At 46.0% G+C, this 23,359-nt stretch overlaps 1 protein-coding gene across 1 annotated transcript; it reads right to left on the bottom strand.

Moving 5' to 3' along the window:
- Positions 1 to 226: 226 nt before the first annotated feature.
- Positions 227 to 9,541, bottom strand: Coq2 (ubiquinone biosynthesis protein COQ2, mitochondrial). Its single transcript, XM_065427029.2, has 7 exons — positions 8,687 to 9,541; positions 8,397 to 8,563; positions 8,192 to 8,313; positions 5,068 to 5,153; positions 4,440 to 4,573; positions 2,244 to 2,432; positions 227 to 442 (listed from the first exon to the last, which is right to left on the bottom strand). The coding sequence occupies exons 1-7, from the start codon at positions 8,991 to 8,993 to the stop codon at positions 329 to 331; spliced, it is 1,119 nt and encodes a 372-aa protein (XP_065283101.1). The 5' UTR covers positions 8,994 to 9,541; the 3' UTR covers positions 227 to 328.
- Positions 9,542 to 23,359: the final 13,818 nt, after the last annotated feature.

Here is a 23,359-nt window from a genome sequence, read left to right as displayed (position 1 = left end):
TATTTCATAAAGCCTTACAAGGACATATAGCCATCAAGTCACCTCCAAAGCTTTAAAGCTTAATGGCAATGTGTTTGCAAGCTATTGAAGAAAGATCCTGAAGCAACACACGTTGCCAGAAATCACTTGTTTTTAACACATCAGCATATTTTATTTCTATAATACTTTACATGTTTAAAAAATCGTAGCAGCTGCTGTGATCAGCAGATTTCTGAGAAAAACAGTATTTGCAATGAAAACAATCAGCAATTTATTTTTTTCATAACAACATCAGCATATAATATCACTCTTGATAATCCCGAGTTGCTTCTTTAGAAACATCTTTCCTTTACTTAAACAGGTTGCCACAAACAATGCCTAGAAAGACCAGAAAGCCTATCTGTCGATTAGAAACAAATTTCTTGGCGCAGTCACCGGGGTCGTCCACGTTGAGCGTGTGGATCTGAAAAATGGCACAGTGTGCAATAATTCAGCAAGGCAGTTTACATATGCGTTCAGACGAGTATGATCGAAATGAATCTGAAAGTCTGCCGATTATTGAGAAAATTAATTAAAATGAATATTTGATCTGAAAGCACTACCCGCCGTGGTTGCTCAGTGGCTATGGTGTTGGGCTGCTGAGCACGAGGTCGCGGGATCGAATCCCGGCCACGGCGGCCGCATTTCGATGGGGGCGAAATGCGAAAACACCCGTGTGCTTAGATTTAGGTGCACGTTAAAGAACCCCAGGTGGTCAAAATTTCCGGAGTCCTCCACTACGGCGTGCCTCATAATCAGAATGTGGTTTTGGCACGTAAAACCCCAAATATTATATATCTGAAAGCACTACACAAAAGGGAATCTGGGCCTGCATTTGTTATGTTTCATTTACTTTTCATTTGTTATGCGTTGCTCCAAGTGGCAATAGCAGTGAAACAGAGTCTTTGCCAAGTTGTAGGTAATGAAAAATGCCAAAAAATAGAAAATTAAATGGATCGTTACAAATGTGGCTCCTGTAGTGATCTCTCACACTTTAATAATATATGGGGTTTTACGTGCCAAAACCACTTTCTGATTATGAGGCACGCCGTAGTGGGGGACTCCGGAAATTTTGGCCACCTGGGGTTCTTTAACGTGCACCTAAATCTAAGTACACGGGTGTTTTCGCATTTCGCCCCCATCGAAATGCGGCCGCCGTGGCCGGGATTCGATCCCGCGACCTCGTGCTCAGCAGCCTAACACCATAGCCACTGAGCAACCGCGGCGGGTCTCTCTCACACTTTAAGTCATGCTGATGTCATTGGGGTACTTGCCATCTAAGCTTGTTTCTGGAGCACTTCTGAATCATGTCTCCTTAATTACCACTTTGCATTTTATGCTAGATTTATAGGTGACACAGGAGAGCAAAAAAAGATTGGAGGATGGTCACCTATGACGACTAAGGAAGAACAAGTTGGTTTGGCATTGGAAGCGGCACCATCTTGTTGCCTTTTGCATCGACAAACCGGAGTAGTCACGTTAGTCTTCTGTGTGCAAGAACCATCGGTTCAGTTGCCTTTCTCCATCCCATCGTGCAGAATAGGCAACTAGCTATCCGTATATAAACTTCCCTGCCTTTCCTTGCTTTCTGTCTTGCATACCAGCAGATTGGGATATAAATAAACAAACAGGCATAAGCCAGGTAAAGCAGAACAACCTCGCAATATATTGACAGCTTTAGCATGGTGAAGTCCTAGTGAAGGCATAGAAATTAGAAACGGTGCATACAGCTGCATTGCACGTTATTGCAATGATTGACTATGTCCCGCCTACCTGCTGGCATAGCATGTTGGTACTGACATGATAATAATGAAGGTATTTTCGTATGCGTGCTGTTTTTTGAAGAGAGGAGGGTAGATTACAAGTTTTCTGTTTCATGAAATCTGAATATTTCCATAGAAATAAATTGCTTATTAAGGGAAGTGTGCAACACAAGGATGTCTGCAGCATGTTATCCTTGACCACAGCATCGCACAATGTTATCAGCAGCGTTGCTGTCTCATTGGTTGCATCCTCTGGCATTCTAGTACAAATACAAACCATGCTAATGTAAAGGGTAGTGAAAAAATGCAGCACCAGTAGTCAATGGAGTGCTTCCCTGTACATGCCAGAAAACTGCGGTTAACGTTTTTATTAATTTTTTTCACAAGAACAGAGTGCGCAGGCATGTGAACAAACAGGAATTTGCCATCTGCAAGAGTAAATGATCTAAGGGTTAGACGAACCTGGCGAGCAAGGTGTGCTCCCGTTGCTGCAGTAGCAAGGTAAAAAGGCCAGGATTGCCCTGAAGCCAAGCCAGCCAGAACCAGGTTGCCAACCATACTTGCAGAGAACACCCACAGATATCTCTTTGTTTTGTCACCAAACTTGAGGGCAGTAGATTTCATTCCAATAAGAGCATCATCATGTTTGTCCTGTAATAAATAGAATGTACGCAATACTAGGGCGATCATTTTACGAGGTTGCTAATATGCATTAGCAGTAAAATGGCGTCACAAACAGATGGACTATGCAAGATCATGAAAATTGTGTGCAGCTGCCTGGAGCTGCACCAAATTTTTTAAAAGCCTATGCAGAAGAGAGTGCAAAACTGCCTCTGCTGCTTGGTCAATAGGAAAAGCTGGGGGAGCGGCTAATTAATGAAGTTTCGTAATTCAAAAATCAAAATGTGGGGTTTAACATCCTGAAGCAATACGAGTGCACAGGCCATAAAAGATGCTGCAGTGGGGCACTTAGGATTAATTTCAGCCACCTCGAATACTTTAACATGCACCTAGTAGACAAGTGTTTCTTGCATTCCACCCCTACTGGAATGTAGCTGCTGTCGCTGGGAATAAAATGCGCGTCTCCACACTCGGCAGCGCAATGCCATAGCCAATGACGCACTGCTGCAGGTCAGCTTCATAATTACAGAGAGTACATATTGAAGTTGCAAAAGCAGCATAAACGTGTGCTCGTATCACGTCTATGCTATGGAAGTCTTAGCACTAGCACCAGCGTCAGGGCATCTCGTAACACGTTGCACAGAACACTGCTATTCAGTGTCCTTAGGTACACATGAGAGACATTTCAGAAAAACAACATGGCATGCCAACATATTTTGTTGCATGCATGCCTTGCCACACAACTGTTTCTCTTTTCTAGACTTCTAGCAAATAAATGTGCCTTTAGAATTCCTTGATTTTAAATTGTGCAGTTGTAAAATATGCTCTTAAATGTTTATTGCAAATACAATTAATGAAAAGCAGCTGGCTGACAAAGTGCAATGCAATTTTTGTGCAAGGTTGGCGGCAACTGATTGACAAATTGTCATGTAATTTGTCTGGACGGCATTGGCAACCTCTACAAACAACCAAAACGAGGACATAACATTCTGCCATCAGCCATAGAGGATTAAAAAATATATCTAGTTCAGCTAAAAAAAAAAAAGATCTGCCTGTTTACAGCAACAACTACTGTAAAATCAAGCAAGCATGAAAGGCAATTATAGCCACATATAGGGTTCGCCAAAAACCAAACACAGGCACTGCAGGTTGCAGTAGCTTATAATGGTGCACGCATTACTAAGCGACTAGGTACAACGGGATATTGGCATGCAAACAACAGAATACCATGCTGTAGCCACAGAAGCATGCAACGTTACCGAAATATCCAGACAGCTTTGGACAACCTACAGATTGCAATGACAATGCAATTAGTCATCTGTAGTTCCTTGCAAACACCAATGAAAGCTTTATTTAGATCTGCTACCGCAGCGTGTGGGATCTGCTGAATTTTTGTTTTCTATGTACTGTATGAGCTAGGTGCATCATCATTATCAGTCTATATTTGTGCCCACTGCATTACAAAGGCCTCTCCCGCCTATCTTTAATTGCATGTTTAGGCCTGCAAATTTCCTAATCTCACCGCACCACCTAAACATTGGCTGTCATTGACTGAGCTTCCCCTTCCCTTGGCACCTACTCTTCTAACTTTACAAGCCACCAGCTATCACCTCTATGCATTACATGACCTACCGAACCCCATTACCTCTTAATCTCAACTAAATTACCAGCCGCATAGTAGGTTTGCTTTGCAATCCGTTCTGCCACCTTCCCATCTCTTTACATTATGCCTATAATTTTTCATTCTGCCGCTTGTTGCACAGTCTTTAGCTTCTCTGAAGCCACATTGTTATCCTCATAGTTTCAGCGCCGTAAATTAGTATTGGTAGAATGCACTAGCTAGATGCACAAAACTTCACAATCATGTGCAACAATTTTTTTTGGTGCCAGAGCATAAAGTTCAAAAGAAGAGGGATCTACATCGCACAATGTTATTAAAAGGAGGCACTTCAGACTGATGAGCGACGAAAAGAATGTCTTCAAAATGAAGGATGAGTAGTCAAGTGTTTATTTACAGCCCAGAACATTAAAACTCACCTGATGCGCGTAGATTGTGTCATAGATGAGTGTCCAAGACATAGCTGCAGCATAGAGGGGAAGGACTGCTGACCAATCACACGAACCTTTAATTGCTGCCCAGCCCATAAGAGCACCCCAGTTGATCGTCAGACCTGTTGAAAGGCAAGGGTGTGGCATTACTTGCACACCCTGGAATTTGAAATACCAGTTCAGATGACCGTTACATGTGTGCTTCCTGCGAATCAATACTGAAATTTCCTTAACTATTTTCTTACTGCTGCATACATCGGAGCATAAAAAGCAATGCTTTTATGAACATCTTCAAATAAACTTGAAAACTAACACCTACCAATATTCTTGACTGATATAAAAGGTTATGTCCCTCAATTATACAGTTGTCTTTGTTGAGAACTAGCCCTGCAATGAATTCCTTTATGCTGCATTTATGTTTACATTTAATGTGTCAAAATGTGAACAACTGTTTTATCAGGAGGTATGCCTAAGGAGATATGCAATAAGGCTCGCAACAGTATTTAGTGAGCAGTTCTATGCCATAGTGGCTGTAAGATAAGTTTATTGATTTCACATAAATAAAAACCACCACCGAAATCGATAGTTTTGCTAGAAAAAAAGAAGGTATCCTCACCCAACATGACTTGTGGCCAATAAGTTACCCTCTTCATGATGGGATACAACGTGACCAGAGTAATAGAACTTGCCCCAAGGACTATGCTGCAAGGACATAGGAAAACCACACTTAATAGCCCAGTCAAGGGCATTATCACGTATAAAAGAAGAACACATGACAAGATATAAGAATGTGAAGCACATTTGAACACGTCGAGCTAGTGGAAGACAGCAGACTTTAACATCCTCCTGGCCGACCAATGCGCAATGGGCTCCCGGCTGACCAAAGAAAGCATGGGACTTGTTGCTCGCTGAAGTCATTGTGCTAGGGGGCTTATCCAATTAATCGTGTTGGACTAATGTGGTGCTGAAAAATGTTTCACCTTTTCAAGAATGTTGCCACATTTGTCTGGGAAAAGTTCTGCAACCTTGGAAATTTTCCAGAGCTTTTTTTCGATTACGACAACTCCAAGAGTGGCACCAAGAATTATTTATTTTTATTAACCAAGCTCGTCTTGGTCTTGCTCAACAACTACTGTCCACTGTCTTCCTAAAGAACATGGGCCATCATGTGAAAGCATGGAGGTCTTTCTATTGATGGCTGCATAAAGTTAACTGACTAGCACAGTGCCAGATGTATCAGCACAATCTCTCTTCCTTTTTCAGACTGGGCCCTAAATGCATACAAGCGTTTTATTTTGAATTATCTGCACTGCAGTAGGTGCAGTACAAGGCAGTATTGTAACAAGTTCTGTCTACTCAGGAGTATAATAGCAATAATGCTTCCTCAGACAGGATTTCATTCTCGACATCATTTTAACACGTGAATATTGGCACACTATTACTATGTGTGCACAGTCTAATATAGCAACAGTACTTGTGCCGCTCTATTCCGTTTACAACCTTATGAATCGCAGTCCATAAGCTACATGTCCAGCAATGACAATGCAGGATGAATGCTGCATAGCCAATAGCCGAGGGTCCCATTGCAGTCTTTGACTTTGGGACCCTCATCTGTACATTGTATCGTGCCAATTCATTATATTTAAAGAATAATAAACTGAAACTGAGATCCACGAGATGTACGTGATTGATCCATATGTCTATGCCCCAGTGCAATGTACACAGAAGGCTAGTCTCGCATCAGAATTCCAATATTTAAGTATACATATGTCTAAAACAGGCTGCATAATAGAACATTTCAATGTTATCGAAATATTATAGTGCGCGTGGCATGCACATTTCATGCATGTGTACCTGGACACCAAAAATCACTTTAGTAGTTTGTTAAATTATATAAGTAGTGCACCAATGCCTTTGGTTTTGTTGGTTATTTCTGCCTGCGACAAAAAGGTTCCAAGTGTTCAACAGCATGAAAATGAAAACTGGTAGTTACTGTAACAAAACAATAATTCCTATTAGTGTGATCCATCTTTCAGTGGGTGATGTGACGACAGCCTTAAAACCATATTCAGAAATGCATCTCAAGTTGAAGCCCATGCCTGAATTGATGTAAGTAACGCCTGTCACAGTCACACTGAAGGAAATGCAATGAGCGTCCTGGGCACATACTCACCAGGCATCATTTAGACCAAGCCAAGCATGAGCTTCAAGTTAAGATGCATTTCTGAATACAGGGTAAGTGTGCTATTTTGGTGAACAGAACTGAGTATCTGTTGCAATTACGAATTCACAGTTTTATGTTGTATCCCCGATTACATGTGGGTAGACAAAGCTTTGACAAAAGTGATACAGTGTGTTGTGTTTTTCTGCAAAATGCACAGGTGTTCACCAGGCAAATCTGGGCCCCACCAACTAGGTTATCCTTAATAGGGCGAGTTGTATGGTTGCCACTGGTGAATTGTGCTGTTGTCGCCTTGATGCAGTGTTCTGGTTGTTCTGTGTTCAGTGTACTCACCTGCTATAATGCGATTAGCATTATCACATACTTTTCTGTACGATGTTCGTTTCTAACCTCCAACACGCCAACTTGGATCACTGAGTATGAGCCCGAATAGACAATTTGGGAATCGGACAACTTTTGTGATTGGGCGTATGAGCAACAAAGTAACATGCGACACTAGGCACGTGAACATTTGGCTAATCCTCCAAAATGGGTAGGTGCCCAAATAAACAAACGGAACAAGAGGGAAGAACTGAAGAGGTTGGCAACAGAAAACTAAGGTCGGCTATGAAGAACTGAAAACGTCGGCACCACAAGCAGCCCAGTATGGCAAAAGGAGCAAAGTGAACAGAAATGGAACCAGAGAATGCATCGAGCGAGAAGTGTCGAGCTACAGAAAATTGAAGAAGTCAGCTACACAGAAGTGGATCATTTGGCAACATGGGGTGCCACTACATTGCTTCAATGCTAAACTGCATTAACACTAATTAATTATGGGGTTTTTACGTGCCAAAACCACGACCTGATTATGAGGCATGTCGTAGTGGGAGACTCCGGACGTTTGGACCACCAGGGGTTTCTTTAACGTGCACCTAAATATAAGTACACGGGTGTTTTCGCATTTCGCCCCGATAGAATGCGACCGCCGTGGCCAAGGTTCGATCTCGACACCTCATGCTTAGCAGCCTAACACCATAGCCACTAAGCAACCACGGCAGGTTCGCATGAACGTTCACATTCATCGCGAGATGGGCTCTGCAGGTGTTTTTTGGTTCTAGCGTGGTAAATGTTGCTTGTATTACATTGTGGTAATGAAATAATCAAGCATGTTGTCCGATTTCATTACAACAGCCCTTTCTATCAGAGCAATGTGTATACACTCGGGAAATGAGTAGTATGCATCCAGAAGAAATAAGCGTTTCCCTAATGTCCTCACCGACTATCACCAGCATCCTAAGCATGTTCTTCATATGTTGGGTGACCATATTCGAGTGCATGGCACATGGATTTTTGACTTCTAGATGATTTGGATGTTTAATGGATATAACTAACCTCCACATAGTAGGCCTTCTAGACACTGAAACATTCAGTGGGTGTTGGTGGTTGATTTGGGGTCATTATTAAAACATACGCAACCATACTGTTCCACAATAAAAAATCAGTAGTGTGATGTAACACAGTATTAACTCTCATTATAAATGCGACAAATACTAGAAATACGCCAGAAAGGTCTACATACGTGTACCAGTTTAGCTGCAACAGTATGAGCGTCGACAAAGCAAGCTGGCCACCAGTAAAGACAAGGGCATCGAACATTGATAGTTCACCACTTGCAAGAGGTCGATTTTTAGTTCGCTCCACCTGCAAGCAAGAACCATTCCTGAGAAAACAATGCCGAAAAGTGAGACCTTTCAAGACAATCATGGCTACGTGTGAATCTGCACCTTTCTGTCTATGTCTCGGTCCCACATGTCATTTATAGTGCAACCGGCACCTCTCATCAGCAGTGCTCCAGCAGCATACATAGCTAGAAGCTTAAGATCGGGTAGACAGCCCGGGTCTGCTGCTAGACCAATGCTCCACGCCCCTGGCAACATCACCAGCCAGGTTCCTGAAGGTGAAAGGCAAGACGAGTAGAGAAGGATTTGTCATGAATAGCAAGATAAAACTCGAGATCTACACCTCTCCTTGTACATTTCCGCCAAGCGCTTTGCAACGTCTTCTGATCACTTACCGATCGGTTTGTCCAAGCGCATGAGTCGTAAGTAAGGCCGCAACGTATCTGGCGCCGCTTGGACGAGTCGTTCAGGAAACGTGCGGTGAACGGTGAAAGCTTTGTGAACGCCCAAAGACTGCGGTGCGTCTATTCTGCTGGAAGACTTGCATCTCGCACCAAAACGGTCCGTCGAGGTGAAACTTACACGATTAGAAACTAAGCACAACACTGGGGCCGTTGACTTCAGATGAGAGCAGCAGGCACGGGCGTGCAAAAAACACGCGAAAACCCTGCTGGCGCGCTTCCCAAACACCGCGGCACTCATGATCGATTCGCTAGCAGTCACTCTCAGCCAAACGGGAAGGAAATACTGTTATTTGTAAAACAGCAACGATAAGGGACGGGCTCACATGAGCCATATGCCACGGAATACGCATAAACACGTGCGCGAAGCAACGAAACCACAAGGTCGTCGACACAACGCTTTTGGGGCTGAACGTCCGGTCCCCATACCGTGGATTCAAGCGGAACCGTTCCGCTCACTGCAATACCACTCTCGGCATTGTGTAAGTACACACGTAGACAGATTATGAAGGACACGCGGGGCGAGCGACGCTGCGGTGCCACCTCCAGTCGCGGCGCTCGCTCAATGCCGTCCCGAGTAGTCGCGTGTAGTCACTTTTCCTCTTGGCTAGCGTTACGTATCATCGGTATTACCGCGATGCAGGGCATGAATAGATAAGCACCAAAGACAGGTTGCAGCTGCCTCTGACTGGGGAGGATTTCCCATATCTGTGCAGCTGCATAAACGAGGAAGACAGTCGCGCTGGGCGCGCTAGGCGCAGGCGCACGCGGGACCTTGCTCTAAAAAGGCGTTGCTGTCGTCATACCAACAAGCCAAGACCATTGCCAAGACGAAGGCAGGTCGAAGGCAGCGCAGCAGCTAGACAAGTTCTGGTTTCGCTCGCGCGGCAACGAGCGCAAGCAGTATTTAATCGAGCAAATATGCTTGATTGACTCAAATGACGTGCTGTCAATCATTTCACATGTACGAAATATACTGTTTTGTTGTGGCATTGGAGCGGTGGAATTCGCTGTCGTCTTTTTTTTTTCTTTTCTTCTATACACCGAAATGACATAAAATTAATTGCTTTCGATATATTGCAAGTGCAATGGCTTGGCAGCGTGTATATAGCATATGCACTATCGCGCTATAGGTGCATGTGAGCTACACCGCGCGACCGCTTTCGCGAACTCGTGCTGATCGAGTGCGATACAGCTGCTTCTCCTGTGGTATAGCCGAGCGAGACCATGTATATATCTCGAGTTGTTCCGAAAGTAACACTGTTTCAATTATTTCTGTAACGAAGAGGCTTAGTGCGACTACATGAAAAAAAAAAAGAAGAAAAGAAATATGCTCGCGATAATTTACAGCGATAAGAGCACAAGTGTAGAAGAATTTGGTCGTATGCGAGTTTACATTGATGGAAGCATGCGTCGACCTTGGAGGAACAATAAATTCCACAGCTGCGAGGATCAGCAGCAGTCTATTTTCACGGTACGTCCGTTCGCTTGCCAACTGCGGGGGGTTGAAGAGGATGTACTCTGTTCACTCTGCAGTTGTCCGAAGTCCGCAAACTCATAATTACACTCTTTGTAAATTCATTTTACTATGGGGTTTGAAAACTGCGACCTGCGAAGCCACGTTTGCGAGGCGATAGCGTGCCTGCTGTCTTCCCTTTTGTAGAACCTAAACGCAGTTCCGAACGTGTCTGCGCCTATGTATAGCAGGCCCCTTTGAATCGAGCTTCTCCACTATAAGAGTATTTGCAAGAAGAAGCGCGCTTCATGCAATTCTGTAAGTTGTTATTGCAACATCGCGCGGCTTGCCCAATCGGCTTGGCCCTTGAGGGGTGATGACCGTTATACGGCCCTTCCTAAGTGCCAGCTGTGCGCACTAGTTCATACGAGCCCCACATGAGGGGAGTGTCACCTGCGAATAGCGGTAACGTAAAGCTATAATTATATAGTAAAGCCGTAAAACCTTTACGGATGAGTGGATGGATGTTATGAGCGTCCCCTTTGGAACGGGGCGGTGGGTTGCGCCACCAAGCCCTTGCTATTATACTGTCTAATTTCCTACCTAGGTTAAACAATTAAAAAAGCAAAAGAAACACTATGAACTACCACACCCAAATTTTCTGATACTCTATTGCGAACTGTGCTTTTGTGCGGCTCCGTCTTTTGTGGTTTCCCTACTTATCTCCCACCAATCCTCAAATCGCGTCTTACTAATGCTAATGCCTATTGCGGACATGTTTGCTTTACTACGGCTCCCGCTGAACCCAAGGGCTTCAAGGAGGCCAGTGGTGCCTAAATCGACTGCTGGGTAGACGTCTTCACATTCTGATAAAACATGTTGCATAGTTTCCCTAGCTTTACCGCTATCGTTTGGAAAAGTATTGAGCTTCCCTTTGAGTTATCATAAATGGTTTCTTTCCTGATTTCGTTTCTTCCTCTTAAGTTGTTACTCATGGCAGGTTTCTTTTCCATTGCCGCCACCTATGAGATCATTTCAGCCTCTCTTACTTTCCGCTTGACTTTGTTGTTGTGTTGCCCACCCTACAGGCCGCATACTTGCTGGTAAGCTTCCTAGTTTTTTTCCTCCACTGTGAATCAATGTTTTTCCTGTACAGACGCCTGTACACTTTCCCAGCCCATTTACTTTCTTCCATATTCCTCAGCCTTTCTTTATACTCAATTTTAGTGCGAGTTTCCGTCTCTTCAAAACTTGTGCAGCCCATATCACCCTGCACAGCTTCATTTCTAGTCTTCCTGTGAGCGCCCAATGCTAGGCGACCCACTTACCTTTGGTTCCCGTCGAGTCCCGATTGTACCCCTGATTTAAAGCAAACAACCGCATTTCCAAAAGTAAGTCCTGGAACCATTACACCTTTCCACATATCTCGGAAGACCTCGTACCTATTGAACGGTAACGCCGATGGACGCGCCACTGGCGGCGGCCTTGCGCAGTGCACTCGGGAAAGGCAATTATTGTATGAAACTCAATTAGGAAAGGAGTCAGCCGCGCGCCGTAGTTTTCTGCGTTATTGATGATGCTTCTCTGTCTTATTCACGTTTACAGAGCAAAATAAGCAACACCCTTCGCATGTGTGTCGCGGCCAAAGCTTCAAGAATGTCGAAAAAGAATTGTTGCACGGTTGGGTGCTCAAATACCGGCGAAGGCGTGCAGGCGATACGGTTCTATTTATTACCCGCAAAGCCTCATCAGCGGCAGCAATGGTGTTAAGAACGGCCAGCTGCAGTGCAAATTTTGCCAACCAGTTGCGACTGTGGAGGCAACATTCCGGGAGCGTCGCCGCACACCTCTAGCCACGGCGTGACTAAGTCGACTGTGTGTGAACAACAATACGTGCGTCCTCGACTCTCCGTCGTGGGAGCCGAGTTTGACGAAGTCGCCATTGTAACTAAACGGGCTCGGCGGACCAACTATTGTTACTGAGCCGCGGGAACATCTACTGACACTCCTTCCCACGTGCCGACCAAGACGCCAGATAATAGGCGGCCGGCGGGTGCGCTGCAGTTCGGGGAATAAATGCCCCTACGGTGCCTCGTTCTCCCCTACGGCGCCTGCTCAACTCGGCTACGGTGCTTGGACGGCCGTTTCCGTCACCTGAGTATCGGGGGAGGACCGAGTGTTTAAAAACCGCTGTTGTGCGGCTGTTCAGGACACTCTCTCTCAAGCAGTGATGTTAGACTGATGTACTTTCTCAAACAGTCATGTTAGACTGATGTAAATACTGTAAATAAACCCATATTCCTCGTTCTCGATGAGAAGCAGTCCTTCCCTTCATCAACGTCCTCAGCGTAGATAAGTTGGACGACGGCATGGGCCAGCTACCTTCTAATTCATGCGCGACTCCAATCTTGACAACGGATCACGAGCGATGGGATTGAACCCCCAATCATAACAACGGCAGCAATGGATTAATGGATCGTCGCCGTTCGGTGGGAAATTTCTTGTGATCATCTTTTCTTTTGTCGTGTCGGTATTTTTTCCACGCGATCATATTTAGACGGCTAAACGACGAAGTTCGGCCGCAATGCAGCATGCGGTTTAGAGGCATTTCGCTTATGTCCCGAGTGCCGTTTCTTTACCGCGTTGCGCTAGTTACAGGAAGCACGACTGCACGAGTGTGTCGTGTTGTACGCTAAAGCTGCTGAAGCTTGCAAGAACTGAAATTGTTGGTTTTGTGCAACCCGGTAAATTTCGCACCAGCTGTCCGACGCACTTCATTCCATGTCATTTATTGTCACCTTAAAGGTCCGGAGGCCGCTCATAAGGGAGGGCTGCAATCCTTGTGACAATCCTTCATGTTTCTGCATCTATTTTATGCGTGGCTCCGCGCATGTTGAACTGTTGCTAGTTGCTTCATGCATCATGCATGAGCATCATGCATCAGCCTGCCTTGTTTGTAAAGGGTCTAAATCACGCTGTCTTATTGGAATGATATCAGGCAAGTGCTTCCAGCTTTATTCTTTTTGCCCGAGGCTTGGGAAATGCGTAAAGAAAATGGGTCGTTAAGGGCGAGAATTGCTAATAGTTGCTGCATATGGTATTTATATTCCATTTTCGCTGAAAAGCTCGCGTCACGTTTGGGAAGCCATCACACCTCGATGCAGACTTACCACGCCGAGTGATTTGTGTGTTTCACAACGTAGTTCCCTTTTGCATGTGAATTTTGTGCTCAACTGAATTCTTTCTTATTATGCTTACGCCGCAGAGGACTAAACCCGGCCTTGCTGCCAGCGCCCATCTACTTTGGCGGGCGCTGCTCTGCCTTTATATGTATCACTGGCATCTCTCTTAGTAACATTAGAGAGAGAGAGAAAAAGAAAACTTCTGAAAAGTTGGCCAGACTTTAGCTTTGTACGTTTTCAAGCAGCTCCCTTAGGGAATTTAAAATTGGGAAAACTGCAGCGGGAACGGCATTTCATGGGCGTATGCAGCAGCATTGCGTCGGCGGTACAGCGCTAACTCGCGCTCTTATTACCCGTACATTTGGTGACTTCGTTGGTTAGTGCACGCGTTTCCATCAATAAATCCGAAATTACTCTTCTTTTGGCGACTTTGACGGCACTTATTCAGAGATGTTACATGTATTCATCGGCAGAAAGATCACAACGACATATGCAGATATCGCACCGCGCGGATTTGTTTGAGATATGAGTCTGCATTGACGACGTGTGCCTATTATTGAAACACAGAAGCAGTATTACGGCAAGGGTAGAATTAAAAAAAAAACATCGAGACATCGCATTACTCAACAAAACCTAGCGGCTAGTGAACATCAGCTCCACTTCGTGTAAATGGGGTTCATTACGTTTGTCTGCGGGACGCACCTGGCACGTATGTAGACCGGGTTGTCCGAAACACCGGTAACTTCGTGTTCATGCCCACTCCCACAGAGGCCAGCGTCTTCCCTGCAGCTGTCACCGTAGAAGAAGCAGTCAGGCACCCGAACAAAGGAGAAATCGCAGCCGCGAACTTCAGCCATCCTTGCTGCAAAGGGCTGCCGTCTGCTACTGCTCCCGAGCGTAATGTTGGAAGCGCCCGCTAGGCGGCTATCAGTGGCGCCTCTATTAACCCCGAGAACGAACTACAGGGGCCCTGCGAGCGCCGATCGCGTAAACAGAACGCTATGGAGATACAATTCGTAAGGGGTGCTCCGGGATATGTGGAGAGGTGCAATGGTTCCAGGACTTACTTTTGGAAAAGGATCGACATTTGGGTGAGTTGGTACTGGTTGAACATCTTGAAGGGGCAGCGCAATATGACGAAGACACAAGGCAGGAACACACCGGACAGCGCTGAACTCACAACTAACTTTTTTCGAAGGCGTACACAAGCTTATGTACACAACTCATAGCCACGTGCTCTCCCATCGGTGGCGTCATTATTAATTTAATGTCATACAAATTTAACGATGGCATGCTTACACAACGCGACCCTTTTTTCTTGATATGGTAGGCCTCAATAATATCCCTCGTGGTCTGATTTCTATGCGCGGAAAGTATTGCGGTGTTTCTATAAAACATAAATCTGCTAGCCCTACTATATTATATATAACCAATTTCCGTACTCTTGATAATGCCGATGTCTACCGACATGCGTCACAACTTTCAAAAAAGCCGTCAATCCCGCAAGTTACTGGCGGGCAATTCTAGACGGCGCTAGCTGCCTGGACGGTTTCTTCGACGCTCTCGTCGTGTTGCTCTAGTTGCGTGCTCTCATTCAGTTACCTTGAGAAGCTATCAGGTCACTGGAACTGAGTTTTATGGCGCGACTCTCCTGCAGTTGTTCTATTCGGCCTTCGCGCTTCTCCTGCAACGGAGTTGTGACAAGCAGGTCGATTCGGTTTTGCCTCCATCTTGGATGACAGTAACGACTCGCGATCTGCGCATCCACCCGATCTATACATGTGTGTTTGAGATAAAACTGATTACTGATGTAGCTAAGATTACTCGAGACGCACGCAAACATACAACGAATTTCGCAGTCCCTCCTTCACTTTTTTTTTTCGAATTTATAACTCCTATTCCACTCTGCTACGGAAATTCGTATTGAGCATCAATCGTAACACCTGCATAGTGCACTGCGCTCTGACCAAGGCATTTGCGTTCCACTGTCTGGCTTAGTATGGTTTATCGGGGATTCAAGTTCTTTTGTTACACTATTGCTCTCGGTATGAAGCGAAGGAACCAAACCGAAGTCAGTCTCCAATGCTACGCGAGGGGTCAACTGCAACCCTTGTGTGCTTCATGCATACACGTGCCGACACATTACAACTTGAGCTGTCACATGACATCGCACGTTTTCGCTGTGTCCTAGTGTTCGCATCAGTTGACTTCCCTCAAATATATCAAATGATGCGAATACACACACACACACACACACACACACACACACACACACACACACACACACACACACACACACACACACACACACACACACACATATATATATATATATATATATATATATATATATATATATATATATATATATATATATATATATATATATATTAGGCAGGAACCATCTCACGTTGACTGTCGACGGTGAGGGGCGTTTAGCATTGAATCAATATAGCGACACAACGTATTGCCACCGTCTAAATGTTACGCGTGAATCGATTGCGCTACCCTAAGAATGCCAGGCGCCATCTAGCATCGCCGCCGCGAAGCCTGCGCGTTGCCTCCGAAATGCGCGGCGTGCCGGTGCGTGCGAACGCTGAGAAATGCATCATGCTGCAACAGCGGGCTTCTCTCTCGCGCTTCTTTCTGGACGCATGGAACCCTTGTGACATGGTTCGATTCCGCTCTTCATCGGAGCAATTTAGGGGGTATTTTTCGTCATGGTAGAGCGGCAAATTCCCAGTGGCACTTATACCTTTAGTCACTCAAGTCGGCGTCAAGGATATTCGTTGAAGGTCGACACACACCTACTGGCACATGCCTAGTGATCTAATTTTTTTTATTGTTTTACTGCAGTGATCTAAAGTGGCATCAAAGAGGTTCACTGAAGATCAGCACAGACCGAATGGCACATATACCCAGTGCTCCAAGTCGGCGTCAAAGAGTTTCTTGGAGCAGTGGTACCTACCCAGTCCGCACTTCACCAGACGGCAGGGCACACTCATTCGCCAAGCACAAAGACCCAGCATACGCCAGCTAGACAACACCTTATATGCGGACAAGTAACAGAGCCTCCGCCGTAGTGCGGAATCTGTGGCGGTCACCCAAAAACTCCGCACATACCATGGCACTACGGGCCCCCATTCCCAACACTTACCAACGGCTCCACCCTAACCTTACCGTATAACCCTATTGCCGAGTGGCTGACTGCAGCCGCCACAAACGACGACCAAGCGATTCTGGCTGCCTATACTGACTCTGCATTGGTGCAGGCGACCAGCGAGCCCTTGGACTGAGTTCCTCGGACTGGGACCCAGTTCATCGCATGATCTTCTCTCTCTCTTTCTAAATAAAGTGTATTACTATTACTATACCCAGTTCCGCTTCTACTGTGACCCATCTCGGCGTGACAGTGGTTCGTTGAAGAGTGGCACATATACGCGAAAAATACGCGAGAAATAACACCCACCACATATTACATGAAAGCGCGAAGTCTGCCTCCCATTCGCCGGACACAATATGACCTCTCGTGCTTTCGTCCAATGACATAGACGCGGACTACGGGGGGGCACCGGGGCACGAGCCCCCCCTCCCCCCCCCCCCCCTCGGGCGATGACGAAGTCCCCCCTACAAACAACCAAAGTGCCATTACAAGAGCTTTGTCACCCACATCATTTGAGGTTTATTTTGACTTTGCTCGACCTTTTCAGTTAAAATTTTATTGTGGCTAATAGCTTACTGTATCATTGTTGGCGCGGACGTGCACAGCTTTTAATTCATACTTTCGCTTTATTTCTGCAAATCCTGACAATAGGAGGACACGTGCATTAGAAGTACTAGCGGCGGCTGCCTCATCCGTATTTTCTCACGTCAACATTGTTTTAAATTTCCACTGTCAACACCATGCACATATACAATATATTTAAATATACACACAGGACAAAGTTGTATTATATTTTTGAAAGTGATGGAGATAGCCAATAAAAATTATTTCTAAAGGTATTGACAGCCTATGTGTAGAGAACGAATATGTTGCTGTATGTTCACCACGCTTCAAATTGCTTTGCGAGCTTTTTTGACCAGGAAAAAAACCTATACTTCCGTGAACCCTTAGGCAGAGACTTTTATCAGTGGCATGTGAAATGCACGTGGATGTTGGGGAAGCATCGTCACTTGCACGCAAAGGTGATAAATATATACAGGGCGTGTTAGATATGGCGCCGTTTCATGAGGCTACTTCGAGTTCCCCAAACCACTTCGAGTCGCAGCACAGCTAATTGAGGAATGCCGAAGCAGGAAAGCACATTCCAGAGGAGCGGCCGAGCAAACAAGTTTAAGGCAACAAGTTCACGTGCCAACAAGTTCGTGCGCCGCCGGGATTAGCAGGTGGGCTTCGGACAATGGAGCATGAGCAGCCCTCCCCTTCTCCTCGTTAGAAGTGCATTGCCAGTCTGCGAGGCAAGACCGCAGAGAGCCGCCAGGTGTGACACCGCGACACGGGCGCCTACCATTGGCTGAAAGTGGCGTCATCGGAGCGGACTCTCCCATTGGTCAAACATGACGTGACTTACAGTGCTCGAAGGGTTTATAAGAAGCCTTCCAGAGAGACCTGAGCATTCTGGGACATGCCCTGATTCCATTGATTGACCTCTCTCGAACTTCTTGCCGCGGGCCGCAGCGTCCGAGTTGCTGCCGGCCCGTAATGACTGTACGACTGGTACTTGACGCTCACCTCCTTGTAAATAATGTAGAATAAATCCTCCCAAGTTTTGGGTTTTCATCCCGAAGTCCGTACTCCAACCCCTACATCTGGTGGCAGCGGTGGGATCGCCTCCGAATGCATCAGCTGGTGGCAGCGCTACGGATAAACCTTCGTCGAGAGAGATCCTAAGGAACCGGGAAGAGCGAAGAAGAGAGAGCCTTCGTCGAAAGAGGTCCGAAGAAACTGGGAGTAGCGAAGAAGGAGCGAGCCTTCGACCCAGGGAGTCCGGAGGAACCGGGAACAGCGGACGGATGAACCGGATGGCAGGGTGCTGCAACCGTAAGTGAGCGCGTGGTTTTTTTCCTTATGATTCGCCAGACTCAAATGTTGTGTGTTCATTTTGATAGTTCTGGGAATCGGGAGTTTGTTGCACTGTGTATTTGCACAAATTAAATAAGGAAAACAGTTTTAACCACCTGTCGGGGCAGCTGCCATGGATCTTAGAAGGTTGACGAGGTTAGACTTGTTGTTGGTGTGCGACGATTTGGGAGTTGAGGCGGACGAACGGATGAAAACGCCAGCTATCATAAAGGCGATTAACGATAGTGGCAATGATGATAAAAGCATTGAGCTTGCTTGGGAAGTGATACAGGAGCCACGGGAGCGTGTGCGTCGTGTACGTTTGCGAAAGCGTCGTGAACTTAGGAGTGAGCGTCAGCGTGAAGAACGCGAGAATGAACGGAAGCAGGAGCTTCAAGAACTTACTCTGAGGTGTGAGCGTCACGGACGTGAGAATGAACGCGAACGTGAGCGTGAGGAAAAGTTTGAGAGAGAGAAGGCAGCACTGATCAAAGAGATAAAGCATTGTGATCAGTTATTGGCACAGAGACAACGGCTGTCTGAAAATTCTGTAGGTAGTACAGAGCGAAAGAATGAGGAAGTGTCTAGCGGACTTTCGCCAGAAGCCGACGAAAAGAGTAGTGCCTGTGAGATTGGCTGCCGATTCATAAGCGAAGGGAAAAGGCTAGCTGCTAACGATGCCTTAGTGGCAATAGAGGCCGTTAAAGGCCAGAGTGAGAGCGACGAGGTGCTGTGCCAACAGATGACTGTGGAGACAGCTAGGCCAGCTGCGAACAAATTGGCACAGTTACCGCGTGTGTGCGTCGCTAGTAAGGTTAGCGAGGTTGCTAGCGAGGAAAAGGGTACTGTTGACGCGACAGACGCGAGCACCCATGTAGAGCCAGATCTGCGTGCAGAAGTGAAGTGCGAACTGGACGATGCAGTTGAGAGTAGTTCTCGGGGTGGCGAGCTCCGTAGCTCACGAGAGAACAACTGCATTGTTCAGGGATCGGTGCGGCTCTCCGCCAGTCTAGATGGCCTAGATAGGGATGATTCAGTTAATCATTCGGACTGTGCGCGTGAGACAGCGATCGATACCGACGGGCTGTGTGCCGATGCACAGCGTGAGCTGGGCAATGTAGTAGAGGGCAGTTCGCAAGAGTGCGAGTTGTCTTACTCGAGTAAAGCCTGCTGCATTGTGCCAGAGTCGGTTGAGGTGTCCGCCAGTCGAGGCAGAGAGAGTGTTGATTTAAATGTAAATCACTCAGACTGTGCGGGTAAGAGACCGATCCGGGCCGACGAAATGTGTACCGGCCAGCACGAGGCACGAGAAGGCGACATGAAGGCGAGTGCAAAGAGAAAGCGCCGTAAAAAGAAGCGCGGAAATGAAACAAATGTTGCGCCGCCAAAGATGGCGAGAAACCCAAAAGGGCAAGGCGCGAGGAAAAAGATGCGGTCGTCAAGGACGATGTTGACGCATCCAGAACGTTCGAACCACCGGTCTAAGGGGGACCGCGAAGCATGTTCTGCGCGGACGCGGACAAAGGGCACGGGGCAGTTAAACTCCTCGTCGTTCCGTAGTTCTTTTCAAAGCTTAGCGTGCAGTTCGAAGAAACGCAAGGTGGCAGGACGAGACCAGGTAGCGACGCCAGGTAGCGACCAGTAGCGACGCGGTCAATCGAGTTTGTGTTGAAAGCGGGGCGCGAGGACGCAAATTGGCAGGAGACCGTAACGTCTTGGGGGAGCTGATAGTTAGTCAGCCCTTTTGTTGTCTCTCGGCAGCCAGAGTAGCTTTCAAGCCGCGACCACCGCGAGGACGGCTCAGAGTATGAGTCAGACATAAGCGTTTGGAAAGGGAGGCGAAGAGCCCTTCCGTAGAAATGGAGTGTTTTGTTTTTTATTTTTGAGCATCGGAAAGTTTTCGCGATTTGAGACTAAGATTTCTTTCAATATGTAAAGGTATGAGCTTTGTTTGTGTTTTCGTTCGAGAAGCTCGAGATTTGAAAGATGCGTTTTATGTAAACCTGTAGTCTCGCGAGGTGTTCATTAATAAGTATATAGGCTTTCCTTTTTGTGTATATGAGTAACCTGAGGGTCAAGGTTATTGTTGAGAGGCCTATCGTAACGCGCGTGTGTGTTATTTAACCTTCTTTCTTTTTAAGTGTTGAATTTTCTAAGGTTAAACGCGTAGATATTCAGTGAGTGCATGATTTGCACGGAGAAGCGTTCTTAGTTCCATTAGCGCGTGTCCTGTGTGGACGGAAGGAAGCAGATTTACGACTGGGTTGCTAGTGTGTGTTGAGGGCAGCCGTATTCTGACTTCTTTAGTGAGCGTGCGTGGAAAGAGTTAGTAGAAGACGCATCATTTTAAGAGTTCTGCGGAGTGTGTAAGTCCCGCGAGTTTAATTGTTCGTTTACGTCACGTGTCCTGTAGGACTTTCAGGGAAGAAACGTGAGTAAGCGTAAATGAAAAGTTTGCCTACAACGCAAGTACGCGTTTTGTTTAGTGACCACAAGGCTAGTGCGCTTGTGATTACGGACTTGTGAGGTTGACCAGATTGTTCAGTGGCACCAATACGTGCGATAAGTACGCCACTGCGATAGATTGGAAACATGCTGTTCGTGTAGTTAGGCCACTTAAGTTATGTTCGGCTGTTTTCATTTGTTGTTTGCATCGTCAACGACCCTTTTGTTTTGCAACAACAATAGTACTCTGGTCTTGTCGGCAATCGAGGAGAAATGGATAGCTGTTTGGAAGGGTGGTTGGAACTGCTTTGTCAAAATTGGGGAAATAAAAGATCAGGGTTCATTTTGACTCAGTAATAGCCTGGCGAGTCAGGGGTGAAGAGCCTGCGCTTACACGTGGGGCAGCGCTGTGTTGTTTTGTTTGTTTGACGTCTGTTCTCCAGGGCCAAGGATCCCGAAGTTCGTCAAACGTGGCTCGACCCCAGTACCCTGCAGCTTCTATCAGCGTTCCTCATGGCCAGCGAATTGAGTTCACCGGCCATTCAGAACTACCGGGGCGAGGACGAGCTGTTAGATATGGCGCCGTTTCATGAGGCTACTTCGAGTTCCCCAAACCACTTCGAGTCGCAGCACAGCTAATTGAGGAATGCCGAAGCAGGAAAGCACATTCCAGAGGAGCGGCCGAGCAAACAAGTTTAAGGCAACAAGTTCACGTGCCAACAAGTTCGTGCGCCGCCGGGATTAGCAGGTGGGCTTCGGACAATGGAGCATGAGCAGCCCTCCCCTTCTCCTCGTTAGAAGTGCATTGCCAGTCTGCGAGGCAAGACCGCAGAGAGCCGCCAGGTGTGACACCGCGACACGGGCGCCTACCATTGGCTGAAAGTGGCGTCATCGGAGCGGACTCTCCCATTGGTCAAACATGACGTGACTTACAGTGCTCGAAGGGTTTATAAGAAGCCTTCCAGAGAGACCTGAGCATTCTGGGACATGCCCTGATTCCCTTGATTGACCTCTCTCGAACTTCTTGCCGCGGGCCGCAGCGTCCGAGTTGCTGCCGGCCCGTAATGACTGTACGACTGGTACTTGACGCTCACTTCCTTGTAAATAATGTAGAATAAATCCTCCCAAGTTTTGGGTTTTCATCCCGAAGTCCGTACTCCAACCCCTACAGGCGTCCCAATTAACTATCATATGCACCAAGATTTTTTTGAAAAGAGCGTTACTCGAAGAAAACCTAGTGCATATTGTTTACAGTACAGTGGAGTAGCTGCCAGTAATTTCTTCGTTACTGAGATTTAATTAGGCAATTGTAATGATCTGACTCGAGACGTACTATCCTAATCATTAAAGCGTCAATGAGGCATTTGAAGGCACAGGCAAGGGACATCTAACTGCGGCATTTTCAACGACGTACTAATTGCGTACTATTTTTTTTCCGACTGATAAGTAAACCCCGGAAATATGGAGAAAACAGCGCTCTCGAACAGGTTCCCTCCGAGTTATCGGGAACGAAATAAAGGAAATAAAGAAAAACATCGTGATTGAGCTAGTGCCTTATCTGCCGCGCCCCAGCCGAAGTAACATGTCGTGTTGGTGTTAGTCGGAAAGAAGCTGTGATAACTGTTGTCCTATATAGCGTAGATAAAGTGCACGGATGGTATGTTTCTTCCTTTTTTTTTTGCCACAAAAGCTACCACCACGAAAGCGAATTGACAACATCAAAGATGGATATATATATATATATATATATATATAGTAGGTAAAAGGAATTCTTCAGGCTACCTTTCAAACGTAAAGAACTTGAGCGGTGCTACAAGGTAAACAGAACAAGTATTTAATTTCAACAGTTTCGATCGGTGGACTGATCTTCATCAGGGTTTACACACACACACAAAAAAACCCTGATGAAGATCGGGCCACCGATCGAAAAACTGTCGAAATTAAATACTTGTTCCGTTTACCTTGTAGCACCGCTCATATATATATATATATATATATATATATATATATATATATATATATATATATATATATATATATATATATATATATATATATATATATATATATACAGGCGCACTTTATTCACCATTATTTATCAAAAGACAATGAGCTGCAGTAAAAACTGAGAAGCAATCCGGTGTTTTTCTTTCTTTAATCACAGTCACTTTTTCAGCGACATTGCTGTTACCACTTTCACCTGCTTCAGGAACTTGCCTGAATAAACTTGATCGAAGCACATACCCCTCTATAGTATATGGCGTCTCCTGCTGCCACAAAAGGGTCACGAAGCCGCCAAAGTACCATGGATTTCTTTTTTTATTGTATGCATGTTTCTTTTTTTTTGCAATCTTGAGCAGCCTCGCTTTTCAACGCCTTCAAAACTTTGAAACTTTAAAATTGTCGCGCGATTGGGCGCTCGAAGCACTTTGCGTGTATTCGCGGGCTTCATTCACGGTCGG

Source organism: Dermacentor albipictus, chromosome 3 (genome assembly GCF_038994185.2).
Source record: "Dermacentor albipictus isolate Rhodes 1998 colony chromosome 3, USDA_Dalb.pri_finalv2, whole genome shotgun sequence".
Lineage (NCBI taxonomy): Eukaryota > Metazoa > Arthropoda > Arachnida > Ixodida > Ixodidae > Dermacentor > Dermacentor albipictus.
This window is presented reverse-complemented; position numbering and strand designations above follow the sequence as displayed.

Bases quoted from the DNA above. Each gene is read 5' to 3' on its own strand.
- Coq2 (XM_065427029.2), bottom strand. From the start codon at position 8,993: ATGAGTGCCGCGGTGTTTGGGAAGCGCGCCAGCAGGGTTTTCGCGTGT. The intron at 4,574-5,067 runs GTGAGGATACCT...GCCTTTCAACAG, and splicing joins TTGGCCACAAGTCATGTTGG to GTCTGACGATCAACTGGGGT. The intron at 443-2,243 runs GTTCGTCTAACC...GCCATTTTTCAG, and splicing joins GAGCACACCTTGCTCGCCAG to ATCCACACGCTCAACGTGGA.